Below are 27,386 nucleotides of genomic sequence, written 5' to 3' on the forward strand. Positions count from 1 at the left end.
GTGATAAGCTATCAGATCATATCATAATTCATCAGAAGTCATAAAAATAATTACAAGATATTAAAAGGAAGCTTCAAAAACTTTTTCACAGAATTGTAAGATAAAAATACAACCTTACTACCTTTATGTTCTGTCTTTGAGATAAAGCATGAAAATACAGAAATGACATGAACTGTAGTATAAATACTATTAGCCAGCTTTAAAAAGATGGCATGGCAAAATGTTTAAAAAAAGGGGGGGGGTCACCATTCTGTGTTCCTCCTATACTGGAAAAAGGGACTTGCCAAGTTATTAAAGATTCCTACAAAGCCTCTTCTAAAACACTATTGCCACTCTTTCTTCTAATAGAGTTCAGAATTCACACCTAAAATCAGAAACTACCCTGCACAGCCATTAATCTATTTTTGTCAAGGAACACAAAAATGATTTTTAGTAACTGAAAACAGATAATGACCAATGGATTTTAAAGTAACACAGTTTGAGAACGTTAGATAATTAGAGAACCAGAAGAATGGTCAAGGCTGTGGGTGAACCATAACCACCCCCACATCAACGATGATGGTGGCAGCTGCAGCTAACACATACCAGGTCCTGTGTCAAAGGTTCTACATGCATTACTTCACTTTGTCATTACAGCTGTGATGTTAGTAATACTACTATCTCCATTTTACAAACGATAAAACTGGGGTTTCGAGGAATTAAGTAACTTGCCTTAGGATAAACGGTTGCCAAGAGTCAGAAGTGGGATTTGAACAAAGGCAAATTTCCTCAATTCAGCTCAACCTAGATATAACCAAGAACAAAGGCATAGCTGGACAGGATTACTGAGGCAGCAAAAGTGAGAAAAAAATAGATAAAAATGAAATTTCCATATTGGCTGCATACAGTACTTGTGTCTACCTGGTACACTAGGAAGAACACAGGATGTGAAATCCTAAAGCTACATTACAATACTGCGTCCATCCCCAGGAAAGTCACCTGGCCCCCTGAAGCTATTACTTCATCTATGAATAACAAAGGGCAACAATGTCGACTTCACAGGATTATAAAGAGAATTCAATCAGATAACTGAGAGTTCTAGAATAGTACCTAATATACAGTAGGAGCACCACTAGCTGCCTCACTTGGTTTCTGCTTTAACATATTAGAAACACAAGTTCTTCCACAGACATTTAGAGTATTTTTGGGAAATTTTCATTGTCGAAATTTATATATATTTATTATATAAATTTATCAATTGATATCACGAGTATTAATGTGCATGCTGAAATACTTTAACAGGATGGTATTTTGGAAGTATCTATTAAAAAATAAGTGTATGGAGACCGGTGCTGTAGTGCAGGTTAATCTTCTGCCTGCAGTGCCGGCAACCCATATGGTCATCGCTTCTAGTCCCGGCTTCTGCTTCTCCTCTTCCAATCCAGCTCTCTGCTATGGCCTGGGAAACCAGTGGAAAATGGCTCAAGTCCTTGGGCCCCTGCACTCACATGGGAGACCAGAAGAAGCTCCTGGCTCCTGGCTTCAGATTGGCTCAGCTCCAGCCATTGTGACCATCTGGGGAGTAAGCCAGTGGATGGAAGACCTTTCTCTCTGTCTCTCCCTGTCACTGTCTGTGAATCTACTTCTCAAATAAAAAGAAAATTTTAAAAGTATGATCATTAAAAATAACACATATACAAAAGGAATGTTTAAAACTTTACATTCCAAATACACAGATGTACACATACAGCCTCTTTAAAACACACAGAGGTGAGTGTTTGGCCTCATGGTTAGGATGCCCATACCCCGTATCAGAGGGCCTGAGCTCTTTTTCTCTCATTGCCTCCCTCCCTCTCCCTCCCTCCCTCTATTCCTCCCTCTCTCTCTCTCTCCCTCTCTTCTCTGCCTGTCTCTCAAATAAATAAATGATTTTTTTAAAGATTTTATTTATTTTATTTGAGAGAGTTACAGATAGTGAGAGGAAAGACAGAGAGAAAGGTCTTCCATCAATTGGTTCACTCCCCAAATGGCTGCAATGGCTGGAGCTGCACTGATCCGAAGCCAGTAGCTTCTTCCCGGTCTTCCATGTGGGTGCAGGGGCACAGGAACTTGGGCCATCTTCTACTGCTTTCCCAGGCCATAGCAGAGAGCTGGACTGGAAGAGGAGCAGCTGGGACTGGAACCGGCACCCATATGGGATGCTGGTGCTGCAGGCGGAGGATTAACCTACTGCGCCACGGCGCCAACCCCAAATAAATGAATTTTAAAAAACTAAAACACACATGGGCCTGGCACTGTGGCACAGCAGGTTAAGCTGCCATCTGCAGTGCCAGCATCCCATCTGGGTGCCAGTTCAAGTCCCAACTGCACCACTTCCAATACAGCTCCCTGCTAATCCACCTGGGAAAGCAGAGGAGGATGGCCCAAGCCCTTGGGCCCCTGCACCTACCTGGGAGATCCATAGGAACCTCCTGGTTCCTGGCTTCAGTCTGGCTTCCAGTCCCAGCCATTGTGGCCATACAGGGAGTGAACAAGTAGATTGATTTCTCTCTTTCTGTCTCTTCTAACTCTTTCAAATAAATATTTAAAAAAAAAACATAAAAACAGAAGTTTACTATACTTCTATATACTTTTATATACTTTTTAATTTTATATACCTTAGAGATCTTGCCATAATAGCCCATATAGTTTTTTTTTTTTTTAACCACTGTGCAAGATGCTGAATAATTCCACCAACAGAGCAATTGCTCTTCTAGGAATCCATAAAAATACAAAACACTTGCAGCTGGGAAATAATCATTCTTGAAATTATAACAGGGGGCCAGTGCCGTGGCTCACTTGGTTAATCCTCCGCCTTTGGCATCGGCATCCCATATGGGCACTGGGTTCTAGTCCCGGCTGCTCCTCTTCCAGTCCAGCTCTCTGCTGTGGCCCAGGAAAGCAGTGGAGGATAGCCCAAGTGCTTGGGCCTCTGCACCCACATGGGAGACCAAGAAGAAGCATCTGGCTCCTAGCTTTGGATCGGCGTAGCACCAGCCATAGCAGCCATTTAGGGAGTGAACCAATGGAAGGAAGACCTTTCTCTCTGTCTCTCTCTCTCTCTCACTGTCTATAACTCTACCTGTCAAATAAAAAATAAAAAAAAAAGAAATTATAACAGTTGAGTTCATATCTTAAAATTGTGGACAAAATGAACAGCCAAAAGTTGTTTACATCCATATCATCCATATCTTTTCAGGGGCACATGGAAATCACACCACACACCTCCAACCACAAATCCCAACATCTGTGTCACTTCCTAAAGGGGGACATTCCCATCTAAGAAACTTCCTGCCATTATACTAAAAAAGGCTCTCACCTGTGTTCTCCCCTCCCTCCTTCCATCTCCTGACCAACTATGGGGCTGCCCCATGTGGGCCTGCAAGGTGCGACATGCTCTTGGGAACTGTTAATAAACTCTTCTTTTACAGGCAGCAGTCTCCATGTCTGTCATCTTAACACACTTGATTAAAACAAATCCGGGTTATATTTTAAAACATGGTACATAATTATATACTCATACATACCAGGATGTTAACTAAGGCATTCCTTGTGACAATAAAGAATTGAAAGCAGCACAGACAGGTTAAATTAGAATATATCCACACTATGGATTATTATCTATAACTAAAATGACTATAGAGACTACCTGACACAGTTACGTGAGAAAACAGCAAGTCTCAGAATAGCACAGCCATAAGACAATTAAGTCAGCACATAGGACAAGCCAATTCACATATTTTTAATTACACAGGAATGGGTGTAGGTGTCTACAGCAAAGTAACAGGGGCCAAACTGTTAATAGTGATTACTTGCATGAGGAAAGTGGGATAAGGAGCACACAGAGAGGGTGTTGATGTATTATTACTCCATATATTTCTACACTGGGGTTTCCATAAGCATGTATTACACACAGATTGCACAATTTTCTGAAGTGAAGATAAAGACCATATTAGTCAACTATTGCTACATTACAAATTATTATGAACTTAGCAACTTCAAATAATACACACATATTTTCTTTTTGTTTCTGTAAAACAGAAGTGCAGGCACAGCTGGGTTCAGTTCTCTGCTTAGTGCCACAATCAGCTGCAATCATGGTTTGACCAGAGCTAGGATCTCATCTGGAGGCTTCCGTGCTTTGTGTGGGGGCCAATGGCGTTTGGCTCCTTAGGACTGTGATTCACGCAGCTGCTTCTTCAGAGCCAGCAAGCAAATTCCAGCAAAACTCAAAAGCAAGTATGCTAGCAAGATGGAGGTTCATATAACTAATGTAATCATGACTGACCTCTCATCACCAATACCACATTGTACTGATTAGAAGCCAGTCGAGGTCCTGCCCACACTCAATGGGAGGAGATTATAGAAAGAACAGCAGGAGGAGGATCATGGGCCGCCTGAAAGTCTCCCTACCACAAAGACAAGGTCACTACCAGAACTCCACAGTAAGCATCTGAAGGATGACCAGAAAGGCAGTATCTACTGACAGAGTTCACGAGATGTGGCACTGAATCAACCACACTATGCATGGGTGAGATCTAAGTCAAGGGTCCACTTAGTAACATTTGATAAAGTCATGCTCCAAACCCATATATTACTGAAGTATTTTGATGTCAAGAAAATAGGCATCTATTTGACAGAAAAATACAACAACAGATCTATAATGAAATAGCCATGTGAATTGGAACAATGGTTCTTCTAAAAGAAAACTAAGTAATAACAGGACCTTAAACCAAATAACATGAAACAAGAAAGGAAAAAAGAGAACCAGGAAAGAACTAGTTATGTGCAGAAGCTGTTTTTGGTGTGAAATACCAAGCACAGGAGTGTATACTGTATATGTGATAGAAAAAAAGAAAGCATGGTAATAAGTCGGATAGAATATACCTCACAACACTTCTAAGTGTCTGGAAGGAGGCTGCTACCACATCCTACAGAAGAATAAACCTAAAGGACAGTGTCATCTCCACTGAAGAGGGAGTCCTAACACAAAGGCTTCAAAAGGACTCTGCATCTTTAATAATATAAAAAGGCTAGCACACAAACAGCATAATCTAAAATGCCATTAGAAATACTTCACATACAAAAAGGTCTAAGTAAAGCAGAGTTTTATAAAGTGATCAAAAAAGAAACACTAAGGGGGGAAAATCTTTTAAGATTAAAGAGGTTTTTCAAAGGACAAGTTGAAGTGGTTGTAAAATTTATGAGGCAGCATTAAACTTCAGTTCTAAGTAACAATAAATTATTCACTATAAAAACATACATGTGTCAAATATTATAAGCCTCTTAAACTTTTTAAAACAATTTTTTCCAGAATTGACTAGATGTATTAGGTCAACATTAGCAGATACTGACTTTTTCATTAGCACAGTATGACCACTTGGAGTAAAGGAGTAACTTCAGAGAAGAAATATGAAGACAGAACCATCAATAGGCTATTCACCACCACATCTGATCTGCTATCACGCATTATGCATTTGGCCTCAAAATAAATTTGGTTGGCTTTCACTAAAGTGAAAGTTTCATTATTTTAAATGCCTTCACGTATGAAAAACTATAAATACCTGCTAACTGTTATTCCTATGGATTATAATTTTAAATCAAACTGAAATTTTAAATAAACCAAGTACAAAATTATTAAGTTAAAAGAAACAAAAGTAAAGATATCCTGAGAGGTTTTGTTTTTGCAGCCCCAATTTGACCATTAGTCTTTGTGATACTCTGACATTTGGCCAGAAAGATATTTTAAGTTTGTCCTTTCCAGTTCTGTCACCTCCCTATGTTCCTTATGGAGTGTGAGGGCATCCCCATAGCCTATGTCCATACTTCCCTCAACATGTTCTAAAACTTGTGCTTCCCTCAACTTTTTACAAAATTTTCTCAGTGACAATATACCTGTGTCAAAGGATTTTCGTACAAATTAAATATGTGGCAGTGCCTAGTCACTCATTCATATCTGTACTCATCAAAAATACTTAAAAAAATTCCTACCATGCTCCCACTCAGTATGAGGGGCTGGAAACACAGCACAAATGGGACAAAAACATAGTTCTAATATCATATTTATAATCTGGTGCAAAGCTCAGATAGTAAACCTTTGTACATGTGATGAGTGTAACAGAATCAACAGAGTACCACGGAAGGCAACAGCAGAACCACGGAAACTGACCTGCAATGGCAGGGAGGGCAGTTTTGAAGCTGTGAGGTCTGAAGAATGGGTAGCATGGACCAGGACCACAAGAACTCCTGCTCTTCCCATTAATTACTTACTATATAATTGATAACTAACCACTCATATTTTAATCATTTTTAATTAAAATGTCATCTAGTTATAGTGACAAAGAGAAGTAAGTTATTGATTCCAATTGTAGAGATGCTGCTATGGTTTCATTTGCCAGATAAGTCACTAAGAGCTGAAGGAGAGTCCACTGTCTTTGCTCAAATTCTATCCTGTATTCTGAGGAGGAGAAGTGCATTCACCACCACGCCCTAGGAATCCCACATCTATTTGCTATCCTGAACCTTTGTACATAAATTAATCTGTACAAACACTTCCATAACTACACAGTCGCTGCACTGAAATTATCCATATACTTGCCTCTCTCCCCCATTCATCTAAACAAGGGTTATAAATCAAAAGTCTAGGCCAGCACTGTGGCACAACAGGTTAAAGCCCTGGCCTGCAGCACTGGCATCCCATATGGGTATCGATTCAAGTCCCAGCTGCTCCACTTCCAATTCAGCACCCTACTAATGCGCCTGGGAAAACAGTGAGAGATGGCCCAAGTGCTTGGGCCCCTGCACCCACATGGGAGACCCAGAGGAAGCTCCTGGCTTCGGATCAGCTCAGCTGCAGCCATTGAGGCCATCTGGGGAATGAATCAGTGGATAGAAGGCCTCCTTCCCTCACTCCATCCCTCCTTCCCTCTCCCTCCCTCTCTCTCTCTCTCTACCTCTCTCTGTAACACTTTCAAATAAATAAATCAAAGGTCTGTGAGACATAAACAAGTAACAAATGAGTGGTTACGCTGCCAAATACAAAGATATTCTTCATTTCCACAGACTGTCTCTCTCTTGCATCATATCGTCCCTCCTCTTCTACCTTTGTTCTTTGCATTTTTGATGGAAATACAGAAAAACAAATATTTCATTTGTCTCTTAACCCTAGTTAAGGGGGAAAAAAGCTCAAGCTCAATATAAAAAGCAATAGATCTCAAATTCGGTGTCCAGAAGTCGCAGGACAGTGAAGGAATACGACGTTAAGTGGGTTGCCTGGCAGTACTTGGCTCCAGTCTATGGCAATCTTCTGAAAAGATGGCAAGGTTTCCAGTTCTTAGGAAAAGTCAGAAAACTGGGTTTTGATATGAAATTCTCCAGTTGTTAATTTTGACGATTCACCCAAAAATCTTTAAATATACTGTATAACTCAAACAAAACAAACATATCCATAGAATTCATTCAGTCCAGGAAGATCTCCAATTTTCAATCCTGGTCTAAACTCCAAGACAGAGAGAACCACTTTAGTTCTCCTTTATACAATAAACTCCATAGTCATTACACCTAGAAAGAACCCAGTATTTAACTGGACTCCTAAGAAACATTTTGGCAAACAACTGATGGACTTTGTAGCCAAACTAAGAATTTTATTTTTCTTTGTATACTTAATGTATACAGATCAAATCTCTTTATAACTTCATTATGACTATAAAGTGAAGAAAAAGTGTACAATTCATCCCCTCTAATCTTAGTTCTCCTATGAATTAATATACAAATAAGTATTTAACACCACTTCTAAGAAGTCACGTGTTCATTTCTTCTTACTCTTCTGAACATATCCATAATTGTGTCAGCTCTTCCTTTTTGGCCTCTCCACTTTATTTTCCCTTTCTAATGAACTAATTTCGTATGGACTGGCTCTCTTGTTTTGTGTCCATCTGTTCTTTTCTACCATATCATATCAGGTCTGAAGAAAACATAACCAGACTATATCAATTATGCAGACAATTCAAATTACTGGTAATATTAATTCAAATTACTGATAACATTTCTCTATCTGTAAAAGGTAGAAACAAAAAAATAGAGTGGATAAGAAAGATTACATTGTTAACAGAAACAAATTCCTAAAATTAAAATCACTAGGAGAAAGATGAGTGAAGTACAAAGCATGGGATGCATCAGCTGACACTGCCAATGTCTCAGCACTTCAGGGAAGAACGCCAAAAGAAAAAACTTTTTTTTAAGGTCCAAATTTAAATATATCCTACCTAATCACCAAAGATAATACTGTACCAATAATGACCTTTTTGTATATTTCAAAAATTTGGAAATTTGGTTGTACTAAAAATCCTATTTAAGTTTGATACCCTATTAAGAAAGCACAGTTGAAAGGTGTTTACATTTTCATTTATTGTTTTATTAAATGAAAGCAAATATTATTCAATGAAGGGAAAAGGAAAGAATTCAAGCATAAGCTTCAAGATGGGGCATGCAGGGTATTATATTATCTTGAAGTCACTGATAATGTTTTAATTCATGCTTCTCATAGGGAAAACACATAAGTGACCTACTTAAAGATTCTCAGGTACCACTTTTTAAGCAATGAAAATGTATATGAAGTTAACAAATATCCATAAAAGTAGTTTAAAATGTAAAATAATCTTGAATATTCAACAAATGAAAAGCAAAACTATTACTTTATCCACTCAATGTGCATTCAACTTTAACAAAAATATAAAGAAACCAACTATATACCATAAAAAAAGAAAGAATGCCTGAACCAGTTCCAAAGACAAGCTAAATTATGAAATACATTCAAAATCTCATTCATAGCATACCTGTGGATATCAGTTGGCAACTGTACCAAAGCGTTATCATCTCCAGAAGAAAGTTTCCATGATTCATTTAATTTGTGTTCACTTGTCCCTAGTTCACCCATTACCCAGTCTGGTAATCCCTCTGGGCTTGAACCTTTTGCTTGTGCTGGATTTGGTTCATCAAAATAGATGGACTGATTTTTAAAAATTAGAAAAATTATTCTTTCAAAATTTACTATAAAGAAACAATGAAAATTTCCATCAAGTTTCAACTTGGATAACAACTTTCAAATACTCAGCTAAAATCAATTATATACAAATATGTAAAAATGCATCATTCAAAACACAATTATGAAATATTAATACATAAATGAATACTTATATTTTGTGTCCTGCTATATATGAATTATGATAAACAAAGTTATATAAAAGATAAATATAAGTACTTATTTTTATTATAAAAGATTATGAAAAGTTAAATAGAACTTTCTAAAATTGTATGCTATCTTATTACTTTCTATGATTATGAGTTCACATAAAAATAAATCAATGGGCAGACAAACCATAATCCATTCAAATAAGAAATTAAAATTAACAACCCCTTCATAAGGTGGGAACAACAGAATGAGAAATGTGGAAACTAGTTTTGGTCATACTACACACTAGCTGGAAACCCAAAACAGGTCTATAGGTCTTTTCATTATTATTTTTGGAAACTAAAGCCCTTCTCCTATGATTCTATGAAAGCAAGTGTGAATGAGAAACCATGATACAATATACTCATATCTTAACATCTAAAGTGTGCTTTCAGGAAGTTCCCCCTTTAGTCATCAAGAAGAATGATACCTGCCCACTTATTTATCTTCAAATGAGCGAGGCTTCATGACATATTTCTGATGAAAACTGCACTAACGGGACACTTCTGCAACTCTCCCAGTCCCACAAAGGAACTCCCCAGAGGTTATTCCTTGCTGAAGGGTGCCACATGGCCCTCTACTCCAAATCAGACATGCATAACCATTTCTACTTAAGTGAAATACTCATTCCAAACATCTACCAAATATCATCAAGTCAAGGAACTACCATCCTAATGACTACTGTTCTTAACTTGAGCAAAATACCTTAATCTCCTTTAACAAAAAGTGAAGGCATTCCAATTTTTGACATTCTGCCATGGACAATAAGAACTATCCTCTACGGGCTGGTGTTGTGGTATAGCAGGTAAAGCCACCACCTCTGATGCCAGAATCCTATATGGTTGCTGGTGCAAGTCTTGGCTGCTCCACTTCTGACCCAGTTCCCTGCTAATGGCCTGGGAAAAGCAGAAGTTGGCCCAAGTGCTTTGGTCCCTGCCACCCATGTGGGAGACTTGGATAAGAGTACTGGCTCCTGGCTTCACCCTGGCTCAGCCCTGGCTCTTGTGGCCACTTGGGGAATAAACCAGTGGATGGAAGATTTGTCTCTGTCTCTATCGCTCTATACTATGCTTTTCAAATAAATCAATAAATCTTTAAAAAAAAAAAAGGAAAATATCACCTAGCGTGCAGCATGCCACTTGACTAAATTTTAATACAGAAAAATAATAAACTATATTGCACAATTTTGACATTCACACACAAAAATATGACTGTATATCCTAATAGTAACTACCAATACCTACACTTCAGCCAGATTTTTAGTGTTCAAACACAATACAAACCAAGTAAGTGATAATTCACCAACCAAGCAAAATAATAACTGCCTTTGTAACAAAGTTGATTTTGTTAGTGAAATGATGAGCTATAGAAAAATTGCTTCTTGGGCCGGAGCCGCGGCTCACTAGGCTAATCCTCCGCCTGCGGCGCCGGCACATCTGGTTCTAGTCCTGGTTGGGGTGCTGGTTCTGTCCCAGTTGCTCCTCTTCCAGTCCAGCTCTCTGATGTGGCCTGGGAGGGCAGTGGAGGATGGCCCAAGTGCTTGGGCCCTTCACCTGCATGGGAGACCAGGAGGAAGCACCTGGCTCCTGGCTTTGGATCGGCGTAGCGCACCGACCGCAGCAGCCATTTGGGGGGTGAACCAATGGAAAAGGAAAACCTTTCTCTCTGTCTCTCTCTCACTCACTGTCTAACTCTGCCTGTCAGGAAAAAAAAAAAAAAGAAAGAAAGAAAAATTGCTTCTAAACTCCAATTTACTGTCATTTTATTAAAATAAAAAAGAATTTTTAGAGACCACTCAATCCAACTTCTAATGAATTTTAAAATAATATTAATTATATATGGCACAGGCTTTTGGCCCAGCAGTTAAGCTGCACTTAACATTCCATACCTCAGTGCCTGATTTAAGTCCTAGCTTCTCCACTTCTGATCCAGCTTCCTGCTAATGTGTATCCTGAGCGGCAGCAGATGCTGGCTCAAGTACTTGGGTTCCTCTACCACATGGAAGACCCACACTGTCTCTGGTCTGGCTGTTAGAGGCATTGCATTTCTGAAATGAATCAGCAGATGGAAGATTCTCTCTCTCTCTCTCTCTCTCTGCCTTTCAAATAAAATATTTAAAAATGTATATGAAAGGAGTTTAATAAACTAGAATTTGCTGAAATACATGAAATTATCCCATAGGTAAGGTAACATTATGTTTGAAAATTAGTCTTTTTAATCAACTTGTTAATTTGAGAGGCAAAGATTACTGTAATATAATTCAATGAAAATTATTAGACTCAATATAAAAAAACTCATTTTCAGTTTTTTTAAAATATTGTAGAATACTAAGGGATGAATAAATCAGTAAGAATTTTCCCCTTACGGAATAACACCTGCTTTCTACTGAAGGGAGGGAAAAAAATGTTTTAACTATCATACAAGTAACAAGAGTACCTCAAAAAGTTCATGGAAACTGGAATTACAAGATGTTTATTTTGGTACAAATTTTTTTCTTCTTTTTTAATTTATTCAAAAGGCAGAGAGAGAGAATGCTCCCTTCCACTAGCTGACTCCCTTAACGCACACCAATGCGGCAGCTGAGAGCTGGGAACTCAGTCTAGGTCTCTCAAAGGGCTGGTAGGAAGCCAATCTGAGCCATCACCACTGCCTCCCAGGGTCCGCAGAGACAGAAAGCTGGAGTCAGGAGCCAGAGCCAGAGCCAGAGCCAGAGCCAGAGCCAGAGCCAGAGCCAGAAATCAAAGCCAAGAACTCTGCTATAAGAAGCAGGCATCTTCATCGGCATTTTAACTGCTAGGCCAAATGCCTGCCCCAGTACAAAAGTTCTAAATCCCCACATGGTTTTAACGTGGTAGTTTTTCCCTATGAACTTTTTGAAGACCCTTCATATTATCTAACACATATAATTTGACATTACTATTCCCAAAATGGATAATAAATTGCCACTTTTAAAGAAACGAACTAACACATCTTTTGGTCAATGATACCTACCATGTACGAAGGTAAAGTTTTCAGCGTCCCTGGTTCAGGGCGGTGTGTGAACGGGCCTTCAAGCACTCCTTGCTTAAGCATATGCAATAGCAGCTTTGCGTACAGGTTCCGATTCTTCCTGCCCATCAGTCCTGTCCCTGTGCCTGAAGGCTCACACAATTTTCTAATCCAAAGAGCACACCTCTGCCGTTCTATAAATACATAAAAATTGTTAGGAACTTGAATTTTTATAATATATCAAGTTAAAAAGACTTACAATAGCATCTGCTTTAGTTTAGAACACAGATTAGCAAGCTTTTCTGTAAAGGCCAGATAGCAAATACTTTGTAGGTTACCTGATCCCTGGCACAGCCAGCTACTCAACTCTGCCACTATGGCATGAAAGTTGCCACGGACCGTATGTAAACAAATGGCATGGCTATGTTCCAATGAAACTTTATAGGAAAGGCTATGAGCTGGAGATGGGCCTCGGGCCTGCTGATTCCTGGTCTAGATTTAACTTTATTAGTTAATTGGTAATTTGGACAACACAAATGCAAAAAATATTTTCCCCAAAATAAAAGCTCTTGATTACTACCAAATAATTTCCGAGATAAATTCTGCTGTAATACTTCATCTCTAAAATTATTTTAGATATACTGAAAACTCTTTCTGGGGAAGCATTTGGCCTAGCAGTGAAGACTCCCACATTCCACGTAAGAGAGCACAGGGTTCAGTGCTTTGGCAGGATTCCCAATTGTAGCTTCCTGCTAACGTTCAAGCAGACGGGTCCTGGTCACCCACGTGGGAGACTTAGATTAGGATCCCAGCTTGGAGTTTCAGCTTAGGTGCAGTCCCAGGCAGAGCAGGCATTTGGGAGCTAAACCACAAAATGGAAATTCCAGGTCTATGCCTACTGATTAAAAAAACAAAAATTTATTTTAAAAAAAGAAAAATCTTTCCATAATTCTCATTATATGAACCCAGAGATAAAAAGCAATCTCTGATTTATCTAAGCATTTTAAACTTAATCTAAAATTAAATCTCAAGCCTTTTACTTATTAAAGCCAATAATTTCCAGGGATTTGCAGCTGATTTATTTAGAGTTTTCTTTTAACATTTCTAAAAATAATTGAGTGTTATTTACAAGTAATTTCATAAAATAATTATCCCTTCAAAAATCTACCTAAGAAATGCAGCACCGTTTAATCCATATGTAATGACCTATTGACTATATTATCCTGTCATGACCCAGGATTATTTTTGATTTCATGAAAACTATTCTGGTATTAATTTTTTATCAGTCTAACTCAATTTAAGGATTACATATCTAATACAAATCATAGCCTGCTCTAATCTCTTAGTTTATAAAGGTCATATTCATTTTTTGTTTAACCTACAAAATCCACTAAGGCTGGATTTATCACTTTGCAAATATCACTGCAGGTATGAGAGCTAGCCCTCTTGCTTTAAAAATTATAGAACTACAAAACAAATTTCATGAAATATTGGCCATCCATCGCACAAAAAATACAGAAATGAAACTGATAAAGTTTACAGTTTTTCAAACTACGTGTTTGCTACACATCCCTATAGCAAACTGAAATCTAATATCCCAGTGCTCAGAATTTGTTACAGTTTTGCTAGTGAAATAAATTCATTCTTGTACTTAAAATGACTCTGAAAGTAGAACTATGAGAAGACAAAAATTATCACAAATTTCTGGTTCTTAACTTGGATATTTTCACTATGAAATAATTAAATAAAAGAGGGTCACAGATGTATCAAAACTGATGATGTGTCATGAACCAAAGATAATCAATTTTATGTACCTAATTTATTATCAGGAGAAAATGAAATATAATAGTTTTTTGTGAAATACATCTCCATAATAGAAATTTTTAATACAAATTTTTCCTAGTCAGCAGACATAAGACAAAAGTTGGGGTGGGGGTATGGTGATTATCAAAAGAGACCGCAATACAGAAATATCGTTAGGGGCTGGTGCTGTGGCACAGCAGGTAAAGCCTTCGTTTGTGACACCAGCATCCAATCCAGTTCCCTCCTAATGTGCCTGGGAAAGCAGCAGAAGATGGTCCAAGTACTTGGGTCCCTGTCACTCACATGACAAGAATGGAGTTCCTGGCTCCTGGCTTCAGTTTGGCCTGGTCCCAACCATCACAGTCATTTGGGGAGTGAACCAGCAGACACAAGATCTCACTGTCTGTCTGTCTCTGTCTCTCTCTGACACTCTGCCTTTCAAATACATAAATCATTTTCTTAAAAAAAGAAATATCAGGAGCCGGCGCTGTGGCACAGTAGGCTAAGCCTCCTCCTACAGTGCCAGCATCCCATACGGGTGCCGGTTCCAGTCCTGGCTGCTCCGCTTCGGATCTGGCTCTTTGCTTACGGCTTGGGAAGGCAGTGGAGAATGGCCCAAGTGCTTGGGCCCCTGCACATACATAGGAGACCTGGAATAAGTTCCTGGCTACTGGCTTCAGATTGGCTCAGCTCTGGCCAGTGCAGCCATTTGGGGAGTGAACAAGCGGAAGGAAGACTTTTCTGTCTCTCCCTCTCACTGTTTGTAACTCTGCCTCAAATAAATAAAATCTCTTTTAAAAATCATTAAATACTAATTTGAATAATCATGAATGAGCCATGGAACTTGACATATTCATCTGAACAACAGCAGAGGAAGAAAGACAAGATAAAGGTATGACAAGGCAAGAGAAGAGGCAGAGGAAGGGGCCTCACGGGAAAACCATGCCAAGCTGTCCTGAACTAGAAAAGGTGGCAGCCCTAGAGCAATGGGTGACCACAGAACACATAAATCACACACCTTTTCCCAACATGGCTCCCTGAAATATCTAATGCTGAATCAGTTCTACACTTTGAACAGAGAATCAACTCAGACTCAAGGATACAGTGAACTGGAAAAAGGTAAAAACCATAAAAACCAATTTATTGGTCCAATGCAAATTCTCTACTTAGAAGCTACAAATCAGACACCCGTGTGCCTACTGTGACTTATAGAAACTCCCCAGTCCCCAAAATTCTCTAAAATTCTTTCTGATGCCTTAAATTGTCTGAAAATTCTCTAACTTGAGACGAAGACTCTAACGCCGTAACTAGAAATAACAGGCCAGGGGCTGGCACTGTGGCGCAGCAGGTTAAAGCCCCAGCCTGCAGCGCTGGCATCCCATGTGGGCACTGGTTTGAGTCCTGGCTGCTTCACTTCTGATCCAGCTCTCTGATATGGCCTGGGAAAGCAGTAGAAGATGGCCCAAGTCCCTGGGCCCCTGCTCCCTTGTGGGAGACCTGAAGAAAGCTCCTGGCTCCTGATCAGCACAGCTCCAGCTAACTGGAGAGTGAACCAGCAGATGGAAGATTCTTTCTTTCTTTCTTTCTTTCTTTCTTTCTTTCTTTCTTTCTTTCTTTCTTTCTTTCTTTCTTTCTTTCTTTCTTTCTTCCTTCCTTCCTTCCTTCCTCCCTCCCTCCCTCCCTCCCTCCCTCCCTCCCTCCCTCCCTCCCTCCCTCTCTGTGTAACTACGACTTTCAAATAAATAAATAAATCTTTAAAAAAAAAAAAAGAATGTAATTTTCAGAAGTAGGCATTTAGCCTACCAGTGAAGATTCCTCATTTCAGAAGTATCTGGCCCCAGCTCCTGACAGTGCAGACCCTGGGAGGCAGAGGCAACGACTCAGTAACTGGCTTCCTGCACCCACAGGAGAGAATTGGATTATACTCCCACCTACTGGTTTCAGGCCAGACCAGCCCCGGCAGCTATCTATCTTGCCCGCTCTATCTTTATCTCAAATTAAGTATTTTTAAAAAGAATCCAATGCTCAAACATAATCTTACCTGATCTATGAGGTAATTTTAGGACAAAGGGTTTCATATCCACCACAAAGTGATCAAATTCTGCATCCAACTTCTCCCATTTTTCTTCTTCACTTCCCATTTCTATTATCCAATCTGTAAAACATTTAAATTTAAAATATTAAGTATTTATATGCTGAAAATTATTTTTTTAAAAAAACTGATCTGCAACAGACCCTCTTAAGTGATTGATAGATATACCACAGACTTGGAAAAATATTTGTTAACCATACATCTCATAAAGGAATTAATCAAGAATATCTAAAGAACTCTCAAAATTCAGTCATAATAAAGCCCAACAATAATCAGCAAAAAAGTAACGCCCTTTACCAAATAAGAAATACAGATGACAAGTAAACACATGAAAAGATGCCCAACATCATTAGTCATTAGGAAAATACAAATTAACACTATAGTGAAAAGAAAAGCCCACAATGAGATACCACTACAAACTCATCAGGACAACCAAAATTTAAAACACAGTCCCTGCCACAGTCCCGTGTGGGAGACCTGGAAGAAGCTCCTGGCCATTGTGGCCATCTGGGGAGTGAACCAGTGGAGGGAAGACCTCTTCCTCTCCCTCTCTAATTCTGACTTTCAAACAAATAAATAAAACTTTTTTTTTTTTTTTTTTGACAGGCAAAGTGGACAGTGAGAGAGAGAGACAGAGAGAAAGGTCTTCCTTTTGCTGTTGGTTCACCTTCCAATGGCCGCCGCAGCCAGCGCACTGCGGCCGGCGCACCGCGCTGATCCGATGGCAGGAGCCAGGTACTTCTCCTGGTCTCCCATGGGGTGCAGGGCCCAAGCACTTGGGCCATCCTCCACTGCACTCCCGGGCCACAGCAGAGGGCTGGCCTGGAAGAGGGGCAACCGGGACAGAATCCGGCGCCCGACCGGGACTAGAACCCGGTGTGCCGGCGCCGCAGGGTGGAGGATTAGCCTAGTGAGCCGCGGCGCCGGCCAATAAATAAATCTTTAAGACACATACACACACACACACACACACAAACAATACCAAATGCTGGTGAGGACACAGAACCACAGAAACTCTCGCACACCGCTGGTAGGAAAGCAGAAAGGTACAGCCAGTCTGGAAAACACTTTGGTAGCTTCCTATGAAGTTAAACCTATACTCATCACGTGAGCCAGAAACCCCACTGCCAGACACTTACTTAAGTGAAATGAGAAATGACTCTTCACTAGAAATCTCAACGTGAGATTTACAGCAAGCTAAGTCTTTATTTCCTCACAGTCATAGAAGTCAACAGAGAGACTCATTCTCTCTTGCACACATTCACCCTGTTGTCTTTCATTTTCTCCATCCAACTCTGTCCAGGAGGGAAAACACTGCTGAGATGCAAACTGCCACTGTCCAACTACTGCCTCTCCAACTTCTTCCCCAAAACTATACACGGCTCCAACCGTCTGACTATGGTGCCTACTCCCCATTCCCTTCATCTGATAACAGCCTATTATCCTCTTAAACTCTCACTCCTCATTCCACCAGAGTATTTTTCTTTATACTCAACAAGAATCCTTAACACCCTCGTTCATTCACCAACCAAGGGATTGCCAGAAAAAATATCACCACCTTATACTAAGACAGCTTCCGATGTCCCCTGCACACTCAGGAGGCTTGAACTATTTCCTACTCCACAAAGTAGCTTCTCAAACTGTTACCAGATTATCTTAAAGCCCCTTAACAACTCCAGCCTCCTTACCCTTGGTTTTAAACGTCTGTGTGAATGGGGCCAGCATTATAGCTCTGTGGGTTAAGCCACCACCAGCAACGCCAGCATCCCCTGTGAGCACCTGTTGGAGTAACGGGTGCTCCATTTCCAATCCAGCTCCCTGCTAGTGCACCTGGGAGGGCAATGCAGGACGGCCCAAGTTCTTGGGCTCCTGCACCTATGTGGGAGACCCAGATAAAGCTCCCGGCTTCCTGGCTCAGCCTGGCTCAGCCCCAGCCATTGCAACCATTTGGGGAGTGAATCAGCAGATGAAGATATTTCTCTCTAACTCACCCTTTCAAATAAATAAATAAATCTTTTTTAAAAAAAATTTAAGTCTGTTTTTTTAAAAGATAATGCTACCTAGATTATAAGTCAAAAATATTAGTTCTTCATAACTCACAGAGCTGTTTTTGGTCTTTGTTATCTCCTCCTTGACGGCAACATCTTCTTTATCTCCCATTCCCTGAACCTCCATAAACCAATATATCAACACATACCCAGAAATATCTCAAATTCTGCTGGCTTTCTCTTCTAACAACCATTATCACAGATAAAGACCTCCCACCCCACCACTCAGCTTACAGCAACAGCCTCAAAAATCTATCTTCTGGGGCAGACATTTAGCCTAGCAACTAAGCCACCTGCCCCCACATTTGATCCCTGGCCCCAGCAGACCCTGGGGGTGGGGGTGATGGATCAAGTAATTGGGTTACTATCACCCACTTGAGAGACCTGGATTGCATTTCCAGCTCCCAGCTTCAGCCCAACCCAGTCACTGCAAGCATCTGGAGAATGAACCAATGGATGGGAGCACTTTGCTCTCACACCACAAGCCCTTTTTTTTTTTTTTTTTTTTTTGACAGGCAGAGTGGACAGTGAGAGAGAGAGAGAGACAGAGAGGACAGACAGAAAGGTCTTCCTTTTCCGTTGGTTCACCCTCTAATGGCCGCTACGGCTGGCGCACCGCGCTGATCCGAAGGCAGGAGCCAGGTGCTTCTCCTGGTCTCCCATAGGGTGAGGGCCCAAGCACCTGGGCCATCCTCCACTGCACAGAGAGCTGGCCTGGAAGAGGGGCAACTGGGACAGAATCCGGCGCCCCGACCGGGACTAGAACCGGGTATGCCGGCGCTGCAAGGCGGAGGATTAGCCTAGTGAGCTGCGGCACTGGCCACCACAAGCTCTTAAAAAAAAAGGCTCTGTCTCCATCCTGTCAGTTTTCTCTACATGAATCCCTTTCCCTCACTGGTACCAAAATTAGTTTCCTCATTACAAAGCTAAAGAAGTCTGTGATACCACTGCTGGATGTTAGCCCATACATTTTAAAAGCAACTATTCCAGGCCGGCACTGTGGCATAACAGGTAAAAGCCAGCGCCTGCAGGGCCGGCATCCCATACGCGTGCTGGTTCCAGTCCTCGGACACTTACACCCGGAGTGGGAGACCGGGAAGAAGCTCCTGGCTCCAGACTTCAGATCAGTGCAGCTCCGGCCGTTGTGGCCAATTGGGGAGTGAACTGGCGGATGGAAGATCTCAAGATCTCTCTCTCTCTCTGCCTCTCCTGCTCTATGTAACTCTTTCAAATAAATAAATAAATAAATATTAAGGAAAAAAACTATTCATATGAATGAGCAAACCAAGGGAAACTCATGAACTCAGGATTTCAAGCACAGGTCTGGCCTAGATGCACTCCTGCCCATGGACTCAAACATTTGCCTGAGTGCATCCACAGCTATAGCTAAGGCAAAGAAGATTTCTGGTAATCGCTACTTCTCAGTAAATCCTTTGACACCAGCAGGAAATGTTAGTGTTTAATGTTAGAGGAAACTAAAACTCAACAGTTAAATAACTCACCCCAAATCATGAAATTAAGCAGAAAGCTGAGATTAAAATCCTGAAATCCCTAGGTCTCCAATCCATTATATCTGACCATTTGGCCATTTACATATAAGTCAGCAACATCTCCAACTAATAAAAAAATTATTTTGAAAAACAGAAAGGCAATTTTTAATTGCTATACTGAAACGCAATACTGGAGTACATTTAAAAGAAAAACAAGATGGTCAAGTAAAAGCTTTTGGTAAAAGCTAAAAATCTGCTTCTCTTCCCCTTATTCTCAAACAAAATAAATGGAAAAAGCAACAAGAAATGAGTTAATATTTCAAACCCTCAGGGAATGTCTGGTACACAAATTACATAGTATACACATACATTATTTAGTTCCAGCCGATAAACGTTTTACACGTCACCAGAACTGAAGACTAAACTAACAGAACTGAAAAATAAGTAAAGCTACACCTTCACCGTACTTGTGGAGTGCCTAGTACATAAACTCCTCCGAGTGTGTCTGGTCCTTGTATGCATTACGCCAGAAGCAAAGAGGGCGTGAACCGGGTGACCGCCGCTAGCAGCAGCAACCCGTAGTAGGTCACGTCGCCTCTTAAGCCTGTCTCTTCGTGGACAACTACAAAGTGGGCTAAGACCTTCTCACGGGGTTTAGCCGACACGGGAGTCGGCAGAGCTTCAGCAAGCTACAAACACTCCCAGGCTCGGGTGGGGCGGGGTGGCAACGAGCCACAGTGCGCAACCGACAGAACACGTCGTGGACAACACGGCCCTCGCCAAACGCAATGTTCCTCAAGTCCCACTGTGCTTAATCAACTTAGACTCGAAATAGAGTGTGGGTCATTAAAAAAAAAAAAAAAAAAACTCGGCCTGTCAAAGACCATAAACAGGTTGACAGGTGCAGGTTCCACCTGTCCTAAGCCAGCGGCTTTTTCCCCTACCGTGCGGGGGGCAGGTGCGCCAGCAGCGCGGCCGCGGACCCTCGGAGGGCGACGGCCGGCCCCGAACGCGGTGCACCAACCACCGGGCCCCGCGCCGGCCCCGCAGCACCTCACTGCCCTCTCTCCGGGCCTCGCCTGCGCAGCCGGCGGCCTCGAAGCTGTTCTCCCGGCCGCTGCTTCTAGAAGCCGCCTGGCGTCGGGGGCCGACCCGGCGCGGCGCGGCCAGCTCCCGCATCCCTCCCGCGACCCGCAGGCCGCCGAGGCCCAGGCCGCGCCCCCAGCCCGCCCGGGACACGGATTTCCTCTCACAGCCGCCAAGCCCCCCGGACCACCTCGAGCTGCCCAGAGCCGTCGGCGGACCAAACTTTTCTCAGAAGCTTCCCAACCCGACCTCCCAAGCCCGGTGCCCGGACTGGAATTCGCTCGGCAGCCACACTGGCCGGCTGCGCCGAGACCCCCGGCCGGGGCGCGCGCGCCCCCACAGGCCTGAGAACGGGCCCGGGGCCTGCGGGGCGACGCCCGCACGGACCCCCGCGCAAAATTCCACTCGAGAACCTGGGAGGTGAGGGAGTGAGGACTTGGCAAACGAGAACCCGGCGCCCCTACACGCGAGCTTTCAGGTCGGCCGCCGTCGCCGCCGCCAAACGGTTTCAAATCCTTGCGGGCCGCTGGGTCGCCACCGCCCAGCAGGCCGGGGGCGGAGACTTCCGTGCTCGCCTGTCCCCGCCCCCTGCCCCACCCCTCCGGCCTCGCTGTTGCCATGGCGACGGCCCCTGTGGTGGGGGCTGCTACCACCGCCCCTCTCCACCCGGGACCGGGATTTCCGCCCTCCCGCCGATCCCTGCCTTCCGGCCAGGGCCAGCGCGCGGCGTCGTTGTCATGGCAACCCTCCCGGCGGCCGCTGCCGAGGCCTAGCGGGCCTGAGGCCGTGGTCGGCGCGTGGTGGCGTTGTCATGACGACGCTCGGGGCAGCAACGACCACCGCCCAGCCAAACACAGACTTCCGCTCTGGTCTGCCTGGCCTCCCCGGCGGCGGTTGCCATAGCAACGCCTCGACGTGCCGGGTAGTGGCCAGGCTGCCCGCTCGGCCGGCTCTAGGCGGGTCCCGGGTCGAAGCCGCCAGGGTGACTCGATCTTTTTTGGCTGGACGGGGGCATCCTGAGCTCAGAGGACATTGTGAACCTTCAGGGCTCGTGGAGAAAAAGCGAGAGCCAGCAAACTGAGATGGCGGTGGGACCCCAACAGACAGCACGGCTGAACGGGGCTAAACAGTGCGCATTCGCCCCTGGCGTCTCACACTCAGAGGCCAATGCGTGTTCACCAGCAACATATACAGGCAATCCTTTGTGTGAGTGTGCATTTGAAGCTACCTGAGGCCAGGGGAAAAAAAAAAAGCCCAGAAGATCGTGGAATAAAATAAAAAGGCTTTAGGTTTACCGACTCCGTGGAGAAAAGTAACATCAAGTGGAAAATGTATTTTCGCTCCTGCCAGGAGGTCTCCTGCCCCTCAGGGCAGTCTGCTGTCTGCTTTGCCATGTTGCGCTGTTCTTTGGTTTTCTATTCTGTTTCTGGAAAAGCTCTGAATTACGTTTTTTAAAATACTAAGCAGAAACAGAATTTAAATTGTAAAAACACTCACTTAAGTGAAATTCAGTTTACTCCTGTTTTTCATCTAATTTCACAATAGGATTCTTTCCAAAGTATCTTTGCAATACACTCAGTGTGGTGCCAAACCTAATATTAAGCACAGCTTGAAGCATCTTTTCAATTTTCCATAAAGTGGGGGATTCATTCATTCGTATCTAGTTACTTTCAAGTTTCATATTCTTTTCAAGGTGTTTTTGCAAATCCGTCTCCACTGCAAGTAAACACCAACAGTTCTTGTTTCAGAGACAAATTATGCTAAGGAACAGAAAGGGTAGGAATGCTTTTAAGAGTGTTTATCTTTACATATTTAGAGTTAAGGAATGATCCATAACCAAGATCATTTGCACTGAGAGTCAAAGATGTAAAACCCATTCTGTCTCCCTGTGTGTGACTCAGCCTTTTAAATAAAATGAACATAAAGAAAAATTTTAATGTTTTTAATTGTAGCAATGTAGAACTATTGCAATGGTTATCAGGCAATTGTTTCAAACTCACGATGAGTACTCAAGAATTAGTTATTGTTTCAACTCACAATGAGTACTCAAGAAATTGTTATGAAGAGAAATGCAATTTTTGATCTTAGCCTGAAATCTTTCAGTTGTATATTTTGTTCAGATCATAAAAGCTTTCATGCTATTATAGGGAAAAGATTTAAAAAAAGAATATTATGGGCCAGCATTGTGGCATAGTAGATTCAACTGCCACCTGCAATGCCACTATCCCTTATGGGTGCCAGTTTGTGTCCTGCTTGCTCCACTTCCAACCCAGCTCCCTGCTAGTGTGCCTGAGAGAGACATGGAAGATGGCCCAAGTACTTGAACCCCTGCACCCACATAGGAGATCCAAACTGAGTTCATGATTCCAAGCTTCAGCCTCTGGAGAGTGAACTAGCAGATGGAAGATCTCTTTCTTTCTGTCTCTCTCTCTCGCTCTGTTTTTTACTTGATTTTCAAGTTTTTTACTTGATTTTCAAGTAAAAAACAAAAGAAGGAAGGAAAAAATTATGTGTAATCTTGCTATTAAGGAATAACCACTATTAATATGTTTTATATATTACCCAACCTTTATGACTATTTTTAGTGTCTACTTATTATTCCATCACTTGGACATAACATAGCTTGCTTAATTATTCTCTTGTGGCTACCAATTTTGCTCTTATAAATATTGCTGCAATAAATGCCTTTACAAATATACATATTTGTTGAAGTTTCAGTTATCTCCATAAAAGAGATTCCTATGGGCATAAAAAAAGCATTAAGGCTTTTGATCAGTCGTGCCAAATTGCTTTCTAGAAGTGTTTTTGCAAATTTGCAATCCCACTCAACAGTCTATGAGAGTGACTTTCTCACATTAGCAATTTCTTTATATCAGTTCTAGCTGTATGTAAGAAAAAAAATGGGAGCAGGCATTTGGTGCAGTGGTTAAGCTGCTTCTTGGGATGCCTAAATCTCACTCACAGTGCCTGGTTTCAGGTCCAGGCTGTGCTCTGGATTCCAGCTTCCCACTAATGCACACCCTGGGAAGCAGAGGGTGATGGCTCCTTTATTTGGTTCCTTGCCACTCTAAGTCAGAGCTCTTGATTGAGATCCTAGCTCCTGGCTTAAGGTTGGCCCAGTTTTATCTGTTATGGGCATTTGAGAGTGAATGTACATATAGGAGCTCGAGCGCTCACTCTCTCTCTTTCTCTCTCTCTCCTTTCAAATTAATTAAATAAGATTTTTTTTAAAATAGTATCTCTTTAATTTACATGTCCTACTATTAGGAAGGTTGAAATATTTAAATATCTCTGTTACTGTTTTCTTTTCTATTATTCTGCAAACTGTCTTTTTGCCCTTTGTTTTTGTGGAATTGACTGATAGATAACTTTCATATTTTTAATTTCTTGTATCAAAACTAGCAATGGCTTTGTACAAGTACTTATGTAAAAACTTATAGTAATCAAATTCAGTTAGTGATTAACCAGTTTTGCATTATTAAAATACTTTGCTTCTTTAGAATGAAATAAATGAATGATTTAGCTATCTAGACAGAACATCATTTATAAATATCTAGAATTATTCCTGTGTTATTACTGTGTAAATACATCAAAGACAAACATGAGAACAATCTGTAACCAATAAATTCCTTAAGTTGGATACTAGATGATTTGTCACTTTCTACTTGCAGACCACAAAAGCATAAATTATACCACCAAGAGATGCCTATAAAGGGAGTTTCTTCACTACTAAAAAAAGTTACTGCTTTTAGCAAAGTGCTTCTGGATTCTTCCATAAGCCAGAACTATGCAATATTCACTATTTCATCCCTACTCCTGTTTGTTTATTCTATCCTACCTTCTGGGATGAATTCAAGTAAAGCCTATTTGCAGAGATACACTAGTTGTTCTTCTTCCTTCTCCTTTAATAATATACATGTTTTCCACACTCATTAACAACCAAGTAGTGGCCGGCGCTATGGTGAAGCAGGTAAAGCCGCTGCCTGCAGTGCCAGCATCTCATATGGGTGCCGGTTTGGGTCCCGGCTGCTCCACTTCCAATCCAGCTCTCTGCTATGGCCTAGGATAGCAGTAGAAGATGGCCCAAAACCTTGGGCCCTGCACCCGCATGGGAGACCCAGAAGAAGCTCCTGGCTCCTGGCTTCAGATCAGTGTAGCTCCAGCCATGCAGCCAACTGGAGAGTGAACCAGCAGATGAAAGATCTCTCTCTCTCTCTCTCTCTCTCTCTGCCTCTCCTTCTCTCTCTATGTAACTCTGACTTTCAAATAAACAAATCTTAAAAAAAAAAAAAAAAAAAAAACTAGCAGGGCGCTTCCTAGCCTCCCCAATTCAACAATCTTTCCTACCAAGCAGTGTCAGAACTAACCTGAACATTCTAAGTTCAGAGTTTGAGTATTTCCTAGAAGCCTCTGGAAAAGTCACAGCATAACTAGAAGTGGAAGAATTGTACAAAAGACATAGCCTGAAGTTAGGATATCCGGTTTTGTCACCTAGTAGGTTTGTGATGTGGATGAACCAAGTGACATAACCACCTGAGGCTTCAGTTTCTTTATCTTCTTTTTAAGGTGACAAGGAAGATGGAATTAAGAGAGGTGAGATAATGTATATGGAAAATCTGCCCAGTGTCTGGACTTTGAAAAGTAATAAATGCCACTAGGAGGCAGCAATAGCACACAAGGAACTAATTATCACACACACACATACACACACACACACACACCCATGCATGCATATGAGCACATGATCACACACAGAACACAAACATTAAAACCACATACAAGCCGGTGCCGTGGCTCACTAGGCTAATCCTCCGCCTTGTGGCGCCGGCACCCCAGGTTCTAGTCCCGTTCGGGCCGCCGGATTCTGTCCCAGTTGCCCCTCTTCCAGGCCAGCACTCTGCTGTGGCCAGGGAGTGCAGTGGAGGATGGCCCAAGTACTTGGGCTCTGCACCCCATGGGAGACCAGGATAAGTACCTGGCTCCTGCCATCTGATCAGTGTGGTGCGCCAGCTGCAGTGCGCCGGCCACGGCGGCCATTGGAGGGTGAACCAATGGCAAAAGGAAGACCTTTCTCTCTGTCTCTCTCTCTCACTGTCCACTCTGCCTGTCAGAAAAAAAAAAAAAAAAAAAACACATACACGGGCATAACATACCGATCACAATACACCTAAACACACACAGGACAGTGCTCACAGACTTGCACACCAACCACATACACATACGTACACACTGACACACACATGCACACACTCCAAGCTATTTTATTTCCTTTCCTTTCCTTCTTGTATGTTTTTAATCTTCTGCTTATAAATTAAAGCAGGGATTGACCTTAGGCTAGTAGATAGGAAATGTCATTGACCAATACTTCTTCTTTTTTTTTTTTTTTTTTTTTTCATTTGAGTGGTAGAGCTACAGAGAGAAAGGTCTTCCATCCACTGGTTCACTCCCCAAATGGCTGCAACAGCTGGAGCCAGGCCAATCCAAATCCAGGAGTGGGAGCTTCCTCTGGGTCTCCCACATGGGTGCAGGGGCCCAAGAATCGGGCCATCTTCCACTGCTTTCCCAGGACATAGGCAGAGAGTTGGATTGGAAGAAAGCAGTCAGGACACGAACTGGTGCCAATATGGGATGCCAGTGCTGCAGGTGGAGGCTCAGCCGACTACGTCCCAGCGCTGGCCCTGACCAATACATATTCTTGGCTTTGGGGTCTCAAGAATAAGATGCTCCCTGTTGAAAAATTGACCAACGTCATGTTCTACCCTACAAACCCCTTTCAGAAATGTTCCTAGAAGATGGAAGTTGAAACATGGATAAACATGGGTACCATGGCAATAAGAAGCTATTCCGCCACAATCCTAGAGAAAAAGCTGGTCTTTGGGAAGCATCACCAGGAATCCACTTGTCTTGAAAGAAGGCTTCCTTGATTGTATGGAAATAGGGAGTTAGGCAGCACTGCAGCTCACTGGGCTAATCCTCCGCCTGCGGCGCTGGCACCCTGGGTTCTAGTCCCGGTTGGGGCGCCGGTTCTGTCCCAGTTGCTCCTCTTCTGCTGTGGCCCGGGAGGGCAGTGGAGGATGGCCCAAGTTCTTGGGCCCTGCACCTGCATGGGAGACCAGGAGGAAGCACCTTGCGTCTGGCTTCGGATCGGCGCAGCGCACCGGCCGTAGCAGCCATTTGAGGGGTGAACCAACAGAGGAAGACCTCTCTCTCTGTCTCTCTCTCTCTCTCACTGTCTAACTCTGCCTGTCAAAAAATAAAATAAATTAGAAAAATAATAAAATAGGGAGTTCATGTAGTCTACAGTAACTAGTTAAATATTATTTGGGGGAAAACAAAATGTAATCATGCTAAAATCTGGGCAATAATCAATTCCTTGTGGTTGTAATTCCCTCTTTTTTTGTGGGCTACCTGGGGAGGAAGAGGTGGTAGTACCTCCTGCACCGTCTCAGCCATCAGAGGAGGTCAGCTCATACTGTGGCTAGAGAAGGTGTAGCTGAACTTTAAAGACGGTGATCTAAGCATTTTTGTGATGGTAACACTTACAATCTACTTTTTTAGCAATTTTCAAGAATACAATACATTGTTAGTAACTATGTTCATCAGTAGTATAATAGCTCTCTTGAACTTATTTC

The 27,386-nt window shown here is 42.2% G+C and overlaps 1 protein-coding gene across 38 annotated transcripts in view; it reads right to left on the minus strand.

Moving 5' to 3' along the window:
* The window catches only part of CEP112 (centrosomal protein 112), a 519,374-nt gene extending 498,023 nt beyond the window's left edge, over positions 1 to 21,351 (minus strand). For 7 of the 38 annotated variants that reach the window (XM_089316732.1, XM_008271734.5, XM_089316756.1 and 4 more), the window contains exons 1-5: positions 21,168 to 21,306; positions 19,681 to 19,794; positions 16,080 to 16,193; positions 12,239 to 12,429; positions 8,853 to 9,025 (exon numbers count right to left, since the gene is read on the minus strand). In XM_089316732.1, the coding sequence (XP_089172858.1) occupies positions 8,853 to 9,025; positions 12,239 to 12,429; positions 16,080 to 16,193; positions 19,681 to 19,690 (488 nt within the window). In that variant the 5' untranslated portion in view covers positions 19,691 to 19,794; positions 21,168 to 21,306. Of the gene's footprint in view, positions 1 to 8,852; positions 9,067 to 12,238; positions 12,430 to 16,079; positions 16,194 to 19,255; positions 19,795 to 21,167 lie in introns of those variants that run through there. The other 31 variants (XM_089316735.1, XM_089316762.1, XM_089316753.1 and 28 more) reach the window with 15 other exon arrangements.
* Between the last annotated feature and the right edge of the window lie 6,035 nt (positions 21,352 to 27,386).

Source organism: Oryctolagus cuniculus, chromosome 17 (assembly GCF_051225735.1).
Source record: "Oryctolagus cuniculus isolate XC-2025 breed Fujian yellow rabbit chromosome 17, ASM5122573v1, whole genome shotgun sequence".
In the NCBI taxonomy this organism is placed as follows: Eukaryota; Metazoa; Chordata; class Mammalia; order Lagomorpha; family Leporidae; genus Oryctolagus; species Oryctolagus cuniculus.